At 40.4% G+C, this 18,451-nt stretch overlaps 1 protein-coding gene across 2 annotated transcripts in view; it reads right to left on the bottom strand.

Annotated features, from left to right (window-relative positions):
* Window positions 1–18,451, bottom strand: part of ttc7a (tetratricopeptide repeat domain 7A) — a 54,885-nt gene that overhangs the window by 32,949 nt on the left and 3,485 nt on the right. For both annotated transcript variants that reach the window (XM_053333495.1, XM_053333494.1), the window contains exons 2-11: window positions 18,162–18,325; window positions 17,777–17,945; window positions 11,679–11,809; window positions 11,109–11,233; window positions 10,005–10,083; window positions 9,617–9,786; window positions 6,976–7,039; window positions 6,638–6,775; window positions 4,035–4,118; window positions 2,945–3,049 (exon numbers count right to left, since the gene is read on the bottom strand). In XM_053333495.1, the coding sequence (XP_053189470.1) occupies window positions 2,945–3,049; window positions 4,035–4,118; window positions 6,638–6,775; window positions 6,976–7,039; window positions 9,617–9,786; window positions 10,005–10,083; window positions 11,109–11,233; window positions 11,679–11,809; window positions 17,777–17,945; window positions 18,162–18,325 (1,229 nt within the window). The remainder of the gene's footprint in view (window positions 1–2,944; window positions 3,050–4,034; window positions 4,119–6,637; window positions 6,776–6,975; window positions 7,040–9,616; window positions 9,787–10,004; window positions 10,084–11,108; window positions 11,234–11,678; window positions 11,810–17,776; window positions 17,946–18,161; window positions 18,326–18,451) is intronic.

The following is an 18,451-nucleotide window of genomic DNA, read 5'->3' as shown; positions in this document are numbered from 1 at the left end:
ATTAAATACAAATCAGGTTTGATTATGAGGCCGATAACCTATAATATAAGGATATCCGACATACTGTCATGTATGAGAGTGCATGTGAGGAAAAGCTTTTGTAGCACTAACACACAAATGTGGTTGGTGTGCGGCGGGAAATGGAGTGTTGATGGTTTGTGGCTGGTGTGAGTTTAACGCGAGGACAGTCCGAGTAGATTCAGCTGAAGGACAGCGCAGAGTTTGCTGAAGGACACACACACGCACACACACGCTCGCCCACACACACAGCAGTAGACTGCGGGCGGTGTGTAGCTGTGCAGAGCCGAGGTGCTCTGAGCCGAGGAGAAAGTGTGTCACTCCGTGTGAGGTATGGCTGGTGGTGGGCGAGCAGGTGGGTAGGTGGGTAGGTGGGTATGTGTGTGTGTGTGTGAGTGGAGGGAGGGGGGTGGGGGGTAATGCCTTTGACGGCACGCCGGCACACCAGCAAGCCAACTGCTTTGACACCCTTCATCCTCCTCCTCCTCCTCTTCCTCCCTTCATCCTCCTCCTCCCCTCTTCTCTCTCCTCTCTCTCTGTGTGTCTTTCTCTGAATCCGGTCCTTGCAAGTTCAAAGCCTGCACACAATAGCCAGTCATTTAAACACACACAGCCCCATCCATGCACATCTTAGGAGGATTATGTTTTTTTTTTCCCCCTCTCTCCCTCTTTCTCCCTTGAATGGTGTGAAAGAAGAACATGTCACTGTTGTCGGGTGAAAACCTTGCATCTGCAAAAACTGCTCTTCAGGAATTTAGAAAAGCAGCTTTGCTTTCAGATTGCCAGTTGGCAGTTTGCGGTGATGTCATGGGTTCGGTGAGAGTTTCATATGCCTTAAGATCCTTTACAGTTTTATCTAGAAGAGCACTATTTAAAAAAACAGATTTTTCTTTTAAAGCAACAAGAAAATTATGTTTTTAAGTTTTGTTTGTGGGCTAGTGGGCCTCTCCAATGAGCATCAACAGCAGACAAAAGTACTGTAAAAAAAAAAATGTTGCTGGGTAGATAACAGTCCAGACTGTCCAGTGGAGCTGATGGTGGATAATGGTGGCCCATTTATTTAATGCCCCACTGCTCTATGGCCATAGTGTCCCATTGTGATTAAGGCTGTAAGCTCCTTAGTGTCTCCGGCCTGCCATGATCTCCAGCCACTGACAGATGTGCTCTCTCCACTCGCCCCTGTTAGCTCCTCTTTTCTAATCTCTGACCCCTTTCTCTAGCTCTCTGTCTAACTCACCCTCACCCTCGCTCACCCTAAATACTACTGTTGATGTGACTTTCTCCCTCTTGCCCGGATCACGAACAGCAGGACTATCCGTGCAGGCTGGGGCTTCATGGCAATACAAGTGACCCGTGTGTCAATCCGAAAACATTAGTGACACACTGATGGTGTATTATGACTTTATATGTACGTACACACATTCATATCCCCATCATGTGCACTGAATATTCTTTAACGCTAATGTCCATGAAGTTTAAAATGCTATGACCTTTTAACTTCTCAATATATTAAGCAGAGAGGGCAGGTTGAACTACATGGAAATAAACATGTGTGGACTGATTGTCTATGATATGTGATTCCATTGCACATTTGGAATGTCTCATTAGTGCCAGATGGAAAATGGATCCTTGCTACTATTCCTGTAATCCTGTGAGATACAGTGTGATATATTGCTGTTTGAATGTGTGACGAGTCCATATTTAGTTGATGTTGACTGCGTGGTTACTTTAGTGGTTTACAACCTGTTTTGCTTGTTACCTGTTTCTACTTATGAGCTCTATTAGTTTACATTTCAATGTGTGCTTTTAAGCTGAGGAGTGATTTTCCCCTCATAGACTTTGAACTGACCTGAAGAGGCAAAACTACACAGTATTTAATAAGGAACTATAGTCATGGTGTCTGCTCTGTAAGACTGTTCATAGGCATAGGCACATATGTACACTATATTTACTGTCTTAGTTTAGCATGTTAGCATGCTCAAATTCACATTAATGTATTATTTGGCTTTTAACTCAGTATGAGAGTTGACTTGTCTTTGTTTTTTGCCTACTACACTAGTCTTTGTATTTTTGCTATGTTGCTTTTATGTTTTTGGGTCAACTGACTTGACTTATCTCAAAACACAAATTACAGCTGTGGCTGATGGGAATCAAAATTTTTCAGGTCATGAACCAAAGATTTGGACAAATTAGAATCTGGATCTGAGGAGTGCAAAAGTTCATTTTAGGGTCACCAAACATTTTACAATTCATCCTGAGGGCAACCTTTCATGACAATCCATCCAATAGTTGTTGAGTCATTTCACAAAATACATATAATACCTATGTCAAACTGATGGTAAAGCAAAACTCAAGAGATCAAATCCTCTGGGAAATGTTATAACAATGTATCCAATACTAGAGGTATTTCACTCTGAACCAAAGCAGTGGACCAGCTTTCCTCCCAAGCATAATTTGCAGGCCTAAAGCCATGTCGCTAGTGTTTCTAAAAATGAGCAAATATTAGAGAAAGGTTTGAAAATAAACATCTTTTTCTATTATATAACCTCTGGCTTGGGAACCACTGAAGTGTACAGATCTGCTACTATGTACTTAATGTATCTGCACTCTGAATAGAGGAGGGAGCAAGAGCAGTAAAAGCCACCGCATGGCTGAACAGACAAGGAAAACAGCTCCACCTACAGAAACTTCATCCCTACCAAATTGAGAAACACCACAGCAACAAGTATCTCTGGGAAATGCAGTTCCAAAACATCAAAGTAAGAGCACCAATAGCGCAGAAAACACGTTCCTACTCTTAATAGCTATAAATGTCTCAATTCACAGGTTTAACCCTCGACTGCATAGGTGTTTATTTGAGTCCATGTGCATGTATGTGTATTATGCCATATATAAGTGTATGTGAATGTTATGTGTGTGTATTCACCCAGTGTAGTTGACCAATGCAGACTTTAGCAGCCAGCAGGGGCAGTGAAGGGTCATCTGGTCTCATCCTGGCACACTCTTTAAATACAGATACGGCACCAACATCCTGGAACACACACACAAACAAACACACACACACACACACACACACACACACACAAAACAAAACACGTCAGTGACAAATTGTGATTCATGTGAGCGCAGCAGTCGGTTATCGTGCAGCCACAGATGACATGGATCGCTTTTAAATGAGTGTATCAAACACACATCAACTGTCCTTGCAAAGCCCTAATAGACCCATTTAGACACACAGTCACTTAATACATGTAGGTCAATCATTAATGGACCAGGCGCGTGTGCATGCACGCACACGCTCGTACATATGCACGCACACATGCACACACGCACGCACCCGGCTGGCCCTAAATAGAATCGGATCTGACGACACTGAGGCGGCCCCTTCTCCTTCTAGGGAGCAGCCTATTTCTAGAGCTCTCCATTGATCTGCAGTGTCACTTTATCCTGCAACCCAGATCAATTTTTCTGTCACACAAATGGGCGCGCACACACTCTCAAGAGGGATAGAAGGAGACATAAGGAGAGAGAGAGAGAGAGAGAGAGAGAGAGAGAGAAAGGGAAATATAAGGTATTCCAGCTCCTTCTGAGGACTCCCATTTGAAGAAAGCCCATTCTTTTAATGTTTATTTCAGAAAAACAATCATATTCACTTGGCAGAAAAAACAACTTATAATAAGAATGAATGTGTTTTGGAGTTTCCCCTATGAGATAATACATTCCCTACTGTGCAGTTTAAACACTCCAGGTATTTCAGGATGTATTTAGTGTCATTTTTTCGCGATTAATAACTCACCATCTGCCATTCCATGCAGACTTATCACCTATCTGTGAACACTATTTGTTGCACGTCTGGACAAGGGGGGGGGGGGGCGGGGGGGGGGGGGGGGGGAGGTAGAGCGCTGCAGTTTACAGGACAGAGGCATGGGCAGAAGATGGATGTGTCGTGTGGGGCGTGGCTCGGTATGTGCGAGTAGCTTCTGCTGCTGCTGGTATATTAGGAGAAATGAGCTCACCTTCCCGGCCGCCATGAGTGACAGGCCCAGCTGGTGCCAGAGGTGGAACTCATTGAATGAAAACTTCATGGCTCGCTCCAGACACTGCGAGGAGAGACGCAGACAAGTATTTTAGAGTAGGATATGTAGATACAGGTTTAGGCAGAGAGTGTGGAGAGGTAAGACCAAATTAAAAATGTGCGTTCAGGTGTCCTCACAATTTTTACATAGGGACAGCTGAGGTTAGAAGTATTAAATGCAGGCGCTCATTTTTTCCTCATTTACATAGTCACAAACTGAACAGCCACTCTTCTTAGCTACAATTTTCTAGTTTGAAATGACTGTCAGTCACCACTCACCACCCACTCCGCGCTGTTTCAGTACATAATGATGTGATTGATGTGTGTGTGGACGAACAGAGGGTGGCGTGGAGAGCCGCACAGTCAGATGTTGTCAGTCATGCACAAGTGAGCTAAAGCAGGGAAAAAAAGGGGGCCTGCCTGATATTCTGATTAAATAATACACACTTACTGGAAACTCCGACTGACCATTTAACATGCAGACAAAAGCCCCCCTGCTGTACAGAGCTCGACATGCTGCATCAACCTCCGTGCGAGTGCAGACCCCAGCTGATTGTAGTACTGAATCAGGATATTTCTTAAATCGCTGAACTAAGCCATGCATGAATTAAGATGATTATGTAATACTTGTTAGGTCTGTTCTATCGTAAATGAGGCTGCGACTGTTACTATTGCTGCTACATTACAGCGCTGACCCTTGTTAACCTTGCTAAATCATGCCCCACCCATAACAAATCCCAATTTAACCTCTGGTTAAAGGGGTTAACCTGCAATTCTGCCAAAGTGGAATGCAGCGAAGAGAAAACATGCAAAAGGCAGAGGTTGAAATGAAGTAAGTGCACTGGCTTAACAACTCAAGTACTATTTCTAATATTTCCATTTAATGTTCATAATACTTCTACCTCGCTATATGTCACAGGGAAATATTGTACTTTTAAACTCCACTGCATTTATTTGACATAATTGTATTGCAGATGAAGATTTTCCATCATCATCTTATATTGAAAAAAGCTCCAGAGAGAGAAAGAAAACCCTCTCACATCTCTGTGAAACATCTTAAGTTCCAAAACACAAATAAACAACAGCTCAATTATCAATATACTTAACCCGGATATGCTGTCAATTGTTGAGTAAACAGGCAGCGGATGTTTATTGGTGCTGCAGCTGCTGGCAGCAATGACAGTTTTACTTGTTTCAACTATTCATATAGGAACATGAATACAATTAAACTGCAGTTCAACTGGTTGCTCCAAACTGTCATGTGTCGAGTGGACCAGAGACAAGGTTTTGTTTAACCTAATTTAATTAGTCAGCATACTCATGTGATTAACGTTTATTTTTGATTAATTCATTTACTCATGTGATTAACGTTTATTTTTGATTAATTCATTTATTTTTGCTTTATTATTGTTTAAGTATTGTCAATATTTATTTTAATTATTTCCTCTCTCTGTTCAGTTGGGTGTACAGCTGTCTAGGTTGTATGTTCTGTTTGTTTAAATTCAATACAAAAGTATTTAAAAAAATAAAAACATAAAAAACTCTTGTATGCACCTGTAATGCTAATCCAATAATATAACATACATATATATATACATATATATATATATATATATATATATATATATATATATATATATATATATATATATATATATATATATATATATATATATATATATATATATATATATATATATATATGTATATATATATAAGACTTTGAAACAACCTATTCTGCATACTTTTGACAGCCTTTGACTTAACTACAGATTATGAACACTTCTGAATGCTTTTCAATCCAGAATTGTAATGATATTTAATATGCTTATGTATTATGTAATCAAATAAGATACTAGAGGACACCTTGTGGATTGATTAATGCTATAATAAGCATGTAATCAATCAAAGGGAATCTTATTCTTCACATTAGAGATAGATGGAACTGACTGGCTGACATCTAATTTTTTAATAAATGGCTCATACAGGCCTCATATATCAGCTAACTGGTCTAGGTGGAACTATATTAGTGTGTGTGTGTGTGTGGTCTTTCTTTATAAGATGACTGATACTAGCGATACGTCAGGCAGACAGGTGGACAAACCTAATTTGAGACGACCCCTCCAACCCTCCCGCCTAGCCAACTTCCTACACCTGAGCAGAGGTCACATTAGGGGGGTAACTGAGCTTGTAATAAAGGAGGAGAGGAGTTTTGGAGCAGGAGACTGAAAGAGTAAAAAAAGGAGCGTGGGGGCTGTAACTGGAAAGGAGGGATAAAGTGATAAAAGTAAAGGAGAGCGTCAAGAGGAAGGAGCAGACAGCGAGGTGGATGCTGAGGGGAGACTGAGAGACAGCGAGAGAAAAAGACACATAATCCCCTTTGCTCGAAGTGATAAGGACATTCATTAAAAAGTTTGGCAAAGGCAAAGCTCTCACTAACACGTCTCATCTCTCACTCTTTTTGCTCTCCTCCCCTCAGACCTCCAGCATAATGGTGTGTGTGTGACTGTGTCACTGTGTCTGTGTGTGTGTGTGTCAGCAGACCTCAGACAGCATGGCGTACTGCCCCCTCCTGGCCATGCCGATGGTGAGCAGGTCGTAGACTGAGGTGGCATCCTGCAGGCTGGCCTGGCGAGCGTCAGACTGGTCTGGCAGACGACTTATCACCGCCTCCCCACTGGCCTGAATGAACAGAGATTCGGAATGAGGAAGAGGAGGATGACTGAGGAAGAGGAAAGCGGTAGGACTGATGGACTCAGCAGCAGGAAGAATCTATTCCATACTTGTGTTTTGAAAGCAAAAAGATTGAGAGAAGGGAGCATAAAAGAGGACAGATTGTATGTGTGTGTGCATGTGTGTGCGTGTGTATGTGTGTATCTCACCATCGACTCTGTGATGAGCAGCAGTAGCACAGCCTCTTCCACCACGTCCTGAGGACAGAAACAACTGCAGGGACACAGGAAACAGGAAATAATATAGAGGACAGGAAGTCTCTTCCTCACATACACACACACACACAACAACACACCAACACACACACACACACACACACACACACACACACACACATATGCATATGCACACACACACACACACACACACACACACACACACACACACACACACACACACACACACACACACACAGTCTGTTTTACCAGAGGTAGAGAGACAGATTGCCAGCAGTGTCCAGTTTCTGTCTCACCTGGTGTTGTAACATAACACGGACCACCCTAGGAGTATCACTACACAGCACCATCTCATATGTCTCTCTCTCTCATACACACAAGCACACGCGCACACACACACACACACAAACACTCACACATGCAGTTACTCCTTCATTTCTTCCATCTCCACCTCTCCCATCTCCCTCATTCATCACTTTCTTTGCCTCTCTTCTGGTCGGCTCTGCGTCCCATTAAAGGACACATTTACCAGACCCCATCATGGCCAAAAAGGAGGCAACTGATGACAAAAGCCATGAACAATACTAAAGTACAGCTATTCCTCAGGGTGAAATCTCCTGTTCCTCCTCTTCTTCTTATCTCAGACATGGATTTAGATCTTCACTTATGATAGTGTGGGCAGGATTAGTCATGTGGCGGTGACTAAGTATGGCTCGCAGGGGCCTGAGCAACGAGCACAGGATCCCTGCAAAGAGGGAAAAGCAGAGACGAGGCGTCCAAACAGTGATACAATTTTGTGTACTGATGCAGATCAGCTCGTCATATCAGGACTGTGCAATGTGTTTACAAGCCTTGTAAGCCTTGTCACTATATGTTATGTCAACTTGTATCATGTAATGATTTCATGTAATGTCACGTTGTTATACTATACCCTTTTATGTCACTTTATGTTATAACTTGTTAGGTCATGCTGTTCATCATGTCATTACAGATTATATTATGTTTTTATGTCATGTCATGTCATGTCATGCTATGTCATGCCATGCGATGTCATGTCATGTTATGCTATGGCATGTTGTGTTGTTGTTACCTTGATGTCATGATGTCTATGTTATGATGTGTTTATGTAGTTATGTCATATTATGTCATGTCATGTTATGTTTTTTATGCTTTCATGTCAGGTAATATCGTGTTTTGTTATGTTGTCATGCTATGTTATGTAATGTCATATCATGTTATATTATGTTGTGTTGTGTTATGTTATGCAAGGTCATGTAATGTCATATCATGTTATGTTGTGTTATGTTGTGTTATGCCATCTCATGTTGTTATGTTATAGCATGACATGACATCATATAACATAACATAACATATATCATGCTATGGTATGCCGTGTCCTGTCATGCAAGGTTATGTTATGTTGTTTCATGTTATGTTATGTCATGTCACATTATATTGTGATTTGTTACGTAATGTCATGTCACACTATATTGTGATATCTTATGTAATGTCATGTCACACTATATTGTGATATCTTATGTGGTGTTATGTCATGATGTTGTTATGTTATATAATGTTATGTTATGTCATGTTATGCCAGGTTATGTTATGTTGTTTTATGTTGTCATGTCATTTCAGCTTAAGTTGCGTTTTGTTGTTTTGTTATGTTGTCATGCTGTATTATGTAATGTCGGGTTATATAGTGTTATGTCATGTTATGTCATGATGTTGTTATCTTATATTATGTTATGCTATGTCATGTCATGTCAGGTTATGTTGTTTCATGTTGTCAAGTTACGTTATGTTTTGTTTGTTTTGCTATGCTGTCATGCTAAGTTATGTCATTTCATGTCATGTCAGGTTGTGTGATGTCATGTTTTCCAGTTTCAACACAAAAACAGCTGTTGCTGTGTCACTTATCTTAGCTATGTGTGAGAAAGGATCCAGATACACTTTTAGGAGTTTAAAACACATCTGGGTGCTAAACTGCTTGACCCCACAGAGGAATACCACATACTCATGCAGCACCTCTTAAAAAAATATTTTATCAGCCTAAACACTCAGGGCTACATGATCACGTGTCTGTTGGGTATTTTCGGCTGCAGTTCTACATATAGTTCTAGACCACAATGATAAGGAGAAGTGGGCTAAATAATTTGGCCGTGTTGTGGGATTCCTCACCTTGAATGACCCAGTGTAAACTGGGAGCTTATGATCACTCTCCTGGAAGGCCTGTTACATAATTACTACATGATTTTCCATAGGAAAAGGGCGTATTTGTATTCTGTCGAGATGTAGCTTAGATTCACGCCTCCCTGATGGTGACTCACGCTCTTTAGTAGAGAAAAATCATTGGGCAAAGAGAACTAACACCAACTGCTTTGACAAAGGAAACCGACACCTAGACATAACAGCTATGTGCGCTATTCATGCACTTTTCATTACTGACACAATGAAATAACAAAAACAAAATCAAAAGAGGCCTTGCCCCTCTTAAATGCTGATGAAAAGCAGTGGCACTCAGTACACTGTCCGCTGGGTAGAAACGAGACAACTTAAGACAGCTTAAATCAAACAGGTAGTAAAATGAAAAATAAACTAAGACAATCCAAACCTCTCAGTGCTGTAACGCTGTGGTGGTTTAACAGTAGGGTAGATGGCATCTTTGGAAGCGGCGGCTCCCTCTCGGTGCAGCCAGGCTGATGGTGGGGGCCCTAGTGGGGGCCAGTAACCGTCCTCACTCACTGAGCTCAGAAGGACCTCTGCTAGCTTCCTTGCTGCGGACTAGGATAAAAATTAATTAAAGGGATATTTGAAATCCTGGTATGTACATTATAAGTAAACAACATTACTGTTTTTACCAATAACAGTTTTTCCCCATCTTCAGGAAAGTTGGTCCTCAGTATTATTTTCCAATATCCTTTATATTCTTTAAATACTTTTAGTGACTAACTTTTATGTCTACCTTTGCATCGTGTGTGTGTGTGTGTGTGGCAGCTCACCTTTCTGAAGCTCTGAGACCCTCGTGACTCCACCACCCTGAGCACCCTACGCAGTTGGTGAGCACCCTGCGCCAGATGACTAACACATATAAAAAGAAGGCGTATGTCAATGCGATGTATGTGTTGTGAAGGTGTTATATGTAAAAAATATATAGGCAGAGGAAGAAGAAGAAGAAGTTATATAGTGATAATTTTGAAAAGAGAGGGAACCATAGCATGGATACTGCCATTGATCATTTCTTCACAAATCAAAGGTCACAGCATATAGGTAAGTTCAGCAGCCACTGGAGTGATATGCTCAAACACTAATGTACTTTTGTGAGCCCAAGAGCAATACTGACACCTACTGGTCACATGTATTAAAGCATCCCTGCTGCACTGAGGTCAAGTGCTGCTTGAAAGTGTTTTCTTTGATTTCTTCTCCTCCTCACTTTCTAAAACAAAACCAGATGAATAAGCCCAAGGTTCCCTCTATCACAGGCAAGTATGAATCAGCCATTGAATATATATTGCATAACCAGTGATGTAATATATGATACAGGTGGGTAAACTAAGACCAACAATATGACAAAGATGACTTAGATTAGGAGGCATTTCTTTCAATTAACCTGATTCTTAAAAAAGTAAAGTTGTTCAAATTGAATCAGCTGATCTCCTGTCAGCTAATGAGTGAGCTAAGGTAAGTGCATAATACATTCTTTGTTCAACACGTGAAAAAGTGTCATTCAGAAGCAATTAAACACAAATGTGCTCAAATCAACAACACTCAAGGGTTTTGCTTTGCTTTGTTACAGCCTTACTTGGTCTGGAGCTTATGACGACTGAACTTTAAGTAAACATTGCAGACATTACTGAGTCAGTTAACTGATTTATCTTTTCCATGCATGCTCCTATTAAAGTAGGTTTTAATATTTAGGATTGTCTCATGTCTTCACTTGTGGTTGCTGTTACATAGTCTCACTTTAACACTTGATTGAAGGTCAAGTATATCTTATTTCAAGAGCACTCTAGAGAGGAACAGAGAACTTGAATAAACACAAAAGAGGGAAGACAATAGGTGTGTGTGTGTGTGTGTGTGTGCATGCGCAGGTGTGTTAGGCTCACCCTCTGTGCAGCAGACATAAGTACGCGCTCTGTAAAGCTGCCTGTATGAAGTAGCCCAGGTCGATGTCCATGGGTGGAGGAAGCAGACTGGCTTTGGCTGTCTTTGTGTGGGGCGTTGTTACTACCTGCAGCAACAACAAGGTTAATATACACATATTTCAAGGGTATCCAATAATAAAAAAGTAAATTAACAATGATTCAATTGTACAGGTGTATGTACAGGATCAAGATATAGGACATGTACAGGATAACAAAAAAAATATCTTTAAAGAAAAACTGCTAAATATTTCTGTTGGAAAATGGCAAATAAAATAAATGCATACTAAAATAAACTGTATACTTGCTGGAATCTAGTGAATACAAAAAATTGGATTAATTACAAACTCTGACCCATAAGCGGGTAGAACAAAAGCAACCTCCTCTGATAATCCCCTGCACTTAAACTCATGCAAACACACAGATTCATTTTCATATTCAAATAGTGACAGTGCAGAAACTCACTGACTCATGGAAACAAAGGTTAACACAAACACACACATACACATAATAGATACATGTTTAAACGCCCACCTTATCGATCTCCTGCAGGTAGGCCAGAGCAGCGTCACAGGCTCTGAGGTAACAGGACAGACTCTCCTCCTCCCTTTCTGACAGGCGGACACGAGACACTGCAGAAACTATCTGGTGGTCCAGAGACAGACCTGGAACACAAGGAGAGACCAAGGGAATGAATTGACCACCAACTGTTACTATACACTGACATGTTGCTGGTGTATTACTGTTTTATCACTTTTCCTGTCTCATGTAAAGTGGAACAGTGAAAACATGTCATATACAATTCAAGTTTTTTTTTTTTTTGTACATGCGCCCCCTGCTGGTTACAATATGGTGGTGCAGGTGATTTTCATTCCTGATGTCCTGTGTTCTTCCCTCAGGTGTATCCAGTGTGGTCTTATTGAAGGAAAGCTAATAAAGAGGAGGGGCAGGAACCTTGGCTCTGTGTCTGTTCACCTTCCAGCAGTTTATGTTTGTAGTCCTGTTTTCACAGTTTGATTTCTGTTAGGTTCAGACAGTCCTAATGTTGGTTTAGGTTAGAGGGAAGAAACCAGATCCTGCTGTGGGATAGTCTGGGTAGCTTCCTTATCCTTTTGTTTTTTGGCAGGTGCACCCACCTTTTGTTGTTTCTAGCTAGTTTGTGGTCACATGTATTGTGTATTAATAACTGTTTTTCCACTATTTTGGTTATTTTGGACCTCTTTTCTAAAGAGCCTTTCTCTGGGTTGTAACATTTTTAAAATGAATTTGAAATTAAAGTGACTATCCATATATTTGTAGTAACAACTGATCACATGACTTACTGTATGTGAAGTGTGCTCAGTGATAAACCCACAAGCAATTAATTGACCTGCAGTTCCCCTCTCTATAGTTTACAGCTACTGCTTATTCTTATTTAAGCTTATTGTGGTTTTATGGCCTGAAACTTACTGTTTGGTTCAGTTTCACAGCTGTCATCAATGCTATTTCCATTCACAGCAGACAACTCTAAAAATGACTTTATCAGAAACCAGCACTGAACAGCAGACAGTGAAAGTTAGCAGGTGAATAGACTGTATGAGGCACTGAGCAGATAACAATCAAAACATAACTTAAAAAAGTGAATATTGCACTTTTTGGCCAGAAACATGACAATAAATGCTGCTCATCTTGTCTGTGGAATGTGTAAACAACTATATTCTAACAAGTTGGCTCTATTATTTGCGCTGCCGCCAAAGGGGACAAATGAAATAGGGCAGCTGTACATTCAAAAATAAAATGTCTTAAAGTGTGTCAAGTGAATCGTAAAACAGCAGTCAGGTGTCCATATTAGCAGACAAAAAGCTTTTTTCCTTGCTGTAATCATTCCTCTTGTTCATACCGACGGTAAAAGATCTCCTTCAAATGTGATCACAATGAAAGTGATGGGAACCATTATCCACAGTATGTCCACAGTATTTTAAAAGTAGATGTGAAGCTTATATTCAGCTTCAGCAGTCTGTGTTAGTCATATCAAGTGATATCTGACACATTTACAGTCTTTATTGCATCAGATTCCCTCTTTGTGTTTCCCTGTTGAGCTGAGGTGGAAGTATAGTAACACAAAGAGAGACTTTGGCTCTAAAAAGATTGTAACGTTGAAACATAGAAGACTTGACTTGACTCATTTGGATGGCTGAAGTTTCATATTAGCTTCAGATTAACTTTTAAATACATTTTTACACAGAAGGAGGACTGTGGATTTTGTCCTCCATCACTTTGTAAGTGCATTATGAAGGGATCTTCTAATGGTCAGTATGAACAGGAGGAATGATTACAACAAGAAGAACAGGCTTTACTGTTCCTTTAGGACCTGACTGTTGTTTTAAGACATACCTGAGAAATTGTGAACCAGTTCTTTAAATAAACAAATTATAGTAAGTACAGTACAGTAAAATTGGTAAAGAAAAATAAGCTTTAAAAGGACAAACAAGGTCAAAACTGAAACAAACAAAAACAAACTATAAGATGGCTGCTACAGTGCAGTTAGTTGAGCTAGTTTTTCCTCTGTAGTGGTCTAGTTTTTAGCTCCACGTACTTCCCTTTTTTTGTATCTGCTATTTTAGTTGTTTGGACACATAATCATATTAAAATAAACGTAAAGTTATTTTGGTTTCTAAGCACAAAACAAAATAGTGACTCACTCACCTCAATGCCTAGTGCATAAAAGAGGAAAAAGGCAGAATGGAGGAAACTCTAGTTTTTAAAAAATAGTTCAAGGCTTTTCTTAAATTAATTTTCATAGGCAAATAAATGAATTAATTTCACATTAACACCTTCTTAAATGTGCTTTTGCCCATTTTCTGGTATGGTACGACAGTGATAGATGCCCAGAATACAGAAGAAGCAGGACGAGTCCTGGTGTCATGTCCATTAGTTGACTTATTGAAACAAATAAACGGGAGCGAGCAGGAACCTTTCGAGACCGCAGGAAGTCTGTGACGGACAGCAGCCTCAGGCCAGACGCCAGGCCTAATCAAATAAGCAGACAGCTGCCAATAGAAAAGACATCAGCAAGCAAATATTCAGATCTGACTTCATTCCCACCGCAATACGCAACATGTCCACAAAAAGCCATGGGAAGGAGCTTTGCAACCCCCAAAGGAGCTGGTCTACTTTCTCATGTGACCTTTGACACGGTATCATAACAATCTAGCGTTAATAACATTTCAAGACAATGAAGAGGAATCAAAATCTGACAGCTAAGTGTAATATAATTCTCTTTTCATGAGCATGAGGTCATGTCCGACTATCAGGAAACGGGGAGGGTAATGACACGATGATGATGATGAGTGTAACGAGATTACCCGGCGCTCTAAGGACGATGGACAGCGTTGTGTTCTGTGGATGTGACCTTTGACCTTTCACAATCCTGGCGTTCATCGTGTGTCTAACTGATAACTGAATAAAGTGTTTATTTTTATAGTTACCCCCCCAAAAATAACTTGTTATATTGCGATAGTGTTTTTTTGGACTATAGACAGCTTGTGTGCATGTGTGACTGTGAGTAATGGGAAATATTTGCTTTATGACTCACAATCATCAGCTTTTCAAAAGAGCATCTGTATCAAAATCTGTCAGAAAATCCACTCCCAGAAGAGCTCAAGGCATTTACTTTGCGCTGAATCTTTCCCGTCTGACACATATGACTCCCAAAGGTGTCTTCATGGAGAGGCAGCGAGTGAGAGAGCGCAGAGGTTGCCTTTGTTGAGCGAAAACCGTGGATCCAAATCTCACATCATCATTGTCATCCGCGAGCTGAGGGTCAGGCTCGGGCGAACACACTGTGTTACTGACATAACTTATCTGTCCAATCAAGCTGATGTTTTCCAGCCGCGTTACATTCATTTCCACAGATTGGATTTCACCCTCCCTGCCATTTCCACTTCTAAACTCCCATACAAGGTCATTGTGATTTTAGGGCCTGTAATAACTCCTACTGCACGGATTAGGAATGGGATCATCAAGGAGGAAATGTATGCAGGGAGCTGTTCAAACCTGTCTTTGATGTTTTTCAGGGAATCATGCCAGTCCTCAGCACTGCCTCTGCTTTAAGACCTAGGCTGACAGGTAAGGAGATCTGCTATGAATGTGAACTGTGAAGCACTGAAGTGGATGTCCAAAGAGTCTGAAATCACAAGGATCCAGCTGACATACTGTAGATTTACCAAGTCCATGAGATTTTAAAAAAAAAAGAAAGAAAAAAATGTCTAACGGCTAACGCAGAGGTGTCAAATATACGGCCTGCGGCTCAGAACTGGTCTACCAAGGGGTCCAATCTGGCCCATTGGATAACTTTGCAAAGTATGAAAATGACCACTATTCTCACTTATTTTTGCTTGCCATTCACAGTCAGGGCTTCTGATCTGCCCGTGTCCAACGTCCAACTTGAGATAACAGATCAGATTTAAAGGACATTTTGTTCATGTTTGGCACAACTATTGTGAACAATTTTTTTCTGTGATGAGTATCGATAAAACAAAACCATATGCAATATTAATGCACTTGTGAGGGCTAAGATTGTTGAAATTGCACTCCTTTTTCTCACCTGTTTAGTAAATAGATTAAAGATATTATTATTATTATTATTATAAAATGATTATATATAGTATATGTTATTATAGGTTATTGTGCAGTGGTTTTACTGGTCTGACCCACTTGAGATCAAATTGGGTTGTATGCGGCCCTTAAACTAAAATCTGATCTAATGTTTAGCTTTTATAGTCAATCAATTAATCAATATATACCCAAACTCTTCATACACCCAATTGAATAGCTTGTTGGCTTCTATTATCTTTATTTTGTCTAATTTTGTAATATTCCAAGTTTTGTGTATCTTTGAGGTCTAATAAATCTGTTGAGTGCATTTCCTTCCTCATAAAATGTTTGAAAAGCTGATTTTTTGTAATTTTGAAACTGGTAACATCCATGTGTCCCAGCTAACAATGTTCTCCTTCCTTTTGCTGATGTAGCGCTACGTTTCTACCATCACCATCTGTCAGTCAGTGGAGCGGTGTGAAACCAGGAATGTGGATCACATCATCACCAGCGTGCTTGTGGATATAAACTGTGATGGTGCTAGAAGAAGGTTTCATTATCAGCCTGACACACTTGGGTCTAACATAATATTCTATGGTTGAGTTCATTTTTACTTACAATGGAGGTATTGATTATGCCAACGTCTCTAAAAGTTCACACTTAAACATATTGGGAACATATTGCACCCTGTCTTATTCATTCATTTTATGCATTTATGTCCTTGGTATTTTTCAAACTATTTGCTTTTTAATAATTTCTGCTGTCAAAAGGTCAAAACTGTTGAAATTAGTTGTTATTCTGTTTCCCATCCAAAAGGTTTTAAGCTCTTAAGTACCTTGAATTATAGGTAGCAGCTTATCTGTTTCAATGACCACAAGACAGTGACTGTATGCTCACTAATTTAAACAGTGCCAATTATTGAGAAGTAACAGTATCCTGTAAAATAGGTGATGTGTTATTTTCTAGTGTATTATTGTTAATACTACATTCTGAAAAGTTTACAAGCAATAATTTTTGATTTGTAGTACAGTCTGAGTCACATAAGCATAGACATGAGGTATGTAGGAATGTCTGACACACAGCTATGAATGTAAGGGTTAAAACTGCTCTTCCAGTGAACGCTGCTTCCTGTCATTGCGACTCTGCCTCATCTCCCTCTGTTGTTAAAGTGTGTGACTTTATTAAGAACAACAAAGTTATACTTTAAACACTTGAGCTCCATTTGTGCTGGAAGATAACATCCTCTTCAAAGCTGTAAATGTCAGTGACTGTTGATCTGCTTCTAGTAATTGTTTTACAGTCTGTGAAGGTGAGTTAAAGATAAACTGGTCTATGCAGAATCTTTAAAAGTAAATAAGGTTTTATACATGCATACTTGGGAATGTGGTCAATATATCTTTTTTAAAGGCTTATAATTATGTTGTTGAGCTTTTCTCTGATGCAACTGTGGCACTCACAGTTACATGGTATACCTCCAGGCTATGGATCTTTGTTGCATGTCATACCCCTCTCTCTGTTTGTTGGCCACTTCCACAGTGTAAACAAGCTGTGAGCACAACACTGACATATGAGCAGACAACACAATGAGAGCAGTGAGAGTGAACCAGAACAGTGAAGTTACAGGCCAGACAGGTAAACAACACTCAGTATAAAGCTCTGGGAAGCCTAGGAGAGTGTCAGGTTATATTCTCTCAAACTACACACAGACATTTGATACATAAATGACACAAATATTGATTATCGCCACTTTAAAATAGAAGCAATCTTTTTAAATTCTTCCTCTTAACATTGTGCTCACCAAAGTAACTGCTGAGATCTGAAAAGACATCAATGCAATGAAGTTTAACAGAGTGAAAAACATGAGCAGTCAGGTTGGGTAATAATCTAAGTATTCCCGTCTGTTTCGCTTCTCTTGCTTCATCAGACTTCTTTTTAAGGATGTTGCATTCCCAGACAATGGGTATAATGTTATGATTTCCAATAAGGACGAAGGCCAAAGCTAAGAAAGCATGTTTTTGTGAAACCTGACTTTCCCTTTTTTGAGAATCCTCCGATACCTTTAATGACGAAAGCCTCGGCCAGCAGTCGGAGGTGGTAGATTGGCTGGTCGTCGTGCGTCAGCTCCTCCAATCCCACCCTGGCGCACATTCCTTGTGCGTCCCGGTATCGACCCTGCACATAGTGGACTTTGGCCATCAGCAGCAGAGCCTCGTTCAAGTACCTGGGCTGGAAGACAAGAAGGAGTCAAACTGAGATAACTGAAAGAAAACAGAGGAAGAGATTTGTGTAAAAAGCTTCCTGTGCTTTGTCATGATGGCTTAACACTTCCTTCAATTGATTTAATAGGGTTTATTAGAGAAAATAAGCTTCACAGAGGCAGAGAGGAATCTATAACTATATGATGGACTGAAGGAACCCAAAATAACTGTGACTGTGACTGACTGTGAGACGGCCTCGGCTCAGGATGGAGTTGAGGTGACCTTTGGCCTTAGACAGTCCGAGCTGCGTCTTATCCATCAAAGGTGTGCAGCGCCGTAATAGCTCCGTGTTTTCCTGCAGGCACTCCTCCAGCAGCACCTCGGCCATCAGCAGCGTCCCGTAATCATCTGTGAGTGGTGGGGGGGTTGAAAAAGTTAAAAGTGAGCAAAGTTTTTTAGAGTAGGTTGGAGCTCGGGGTCACAGGTCATTTGTTTCTGTAGCCAAAGCAAACCACACACAGTCCATTAAAAACA

The sequence above is a fragment of the Scomber japonicus genome, chromosome 14 (assembly GCF_027409825.1).
Source record: "Scomber japonicus isolate fScoJap1 chromosome 14, fScoJap1.pri, whole genome shotgun sequence".
Classification (NCBI taxonomy): Eukaryota; Metazoa; Chordata; class Actinopteri; order Scombriformes; family Scombridae; genus Scomber; species Scomber japonicus.
Note: the sequence above shows the minus strand (reverse complement) of the source record. Positions and strands in the feature narration are given on the sequence as shown.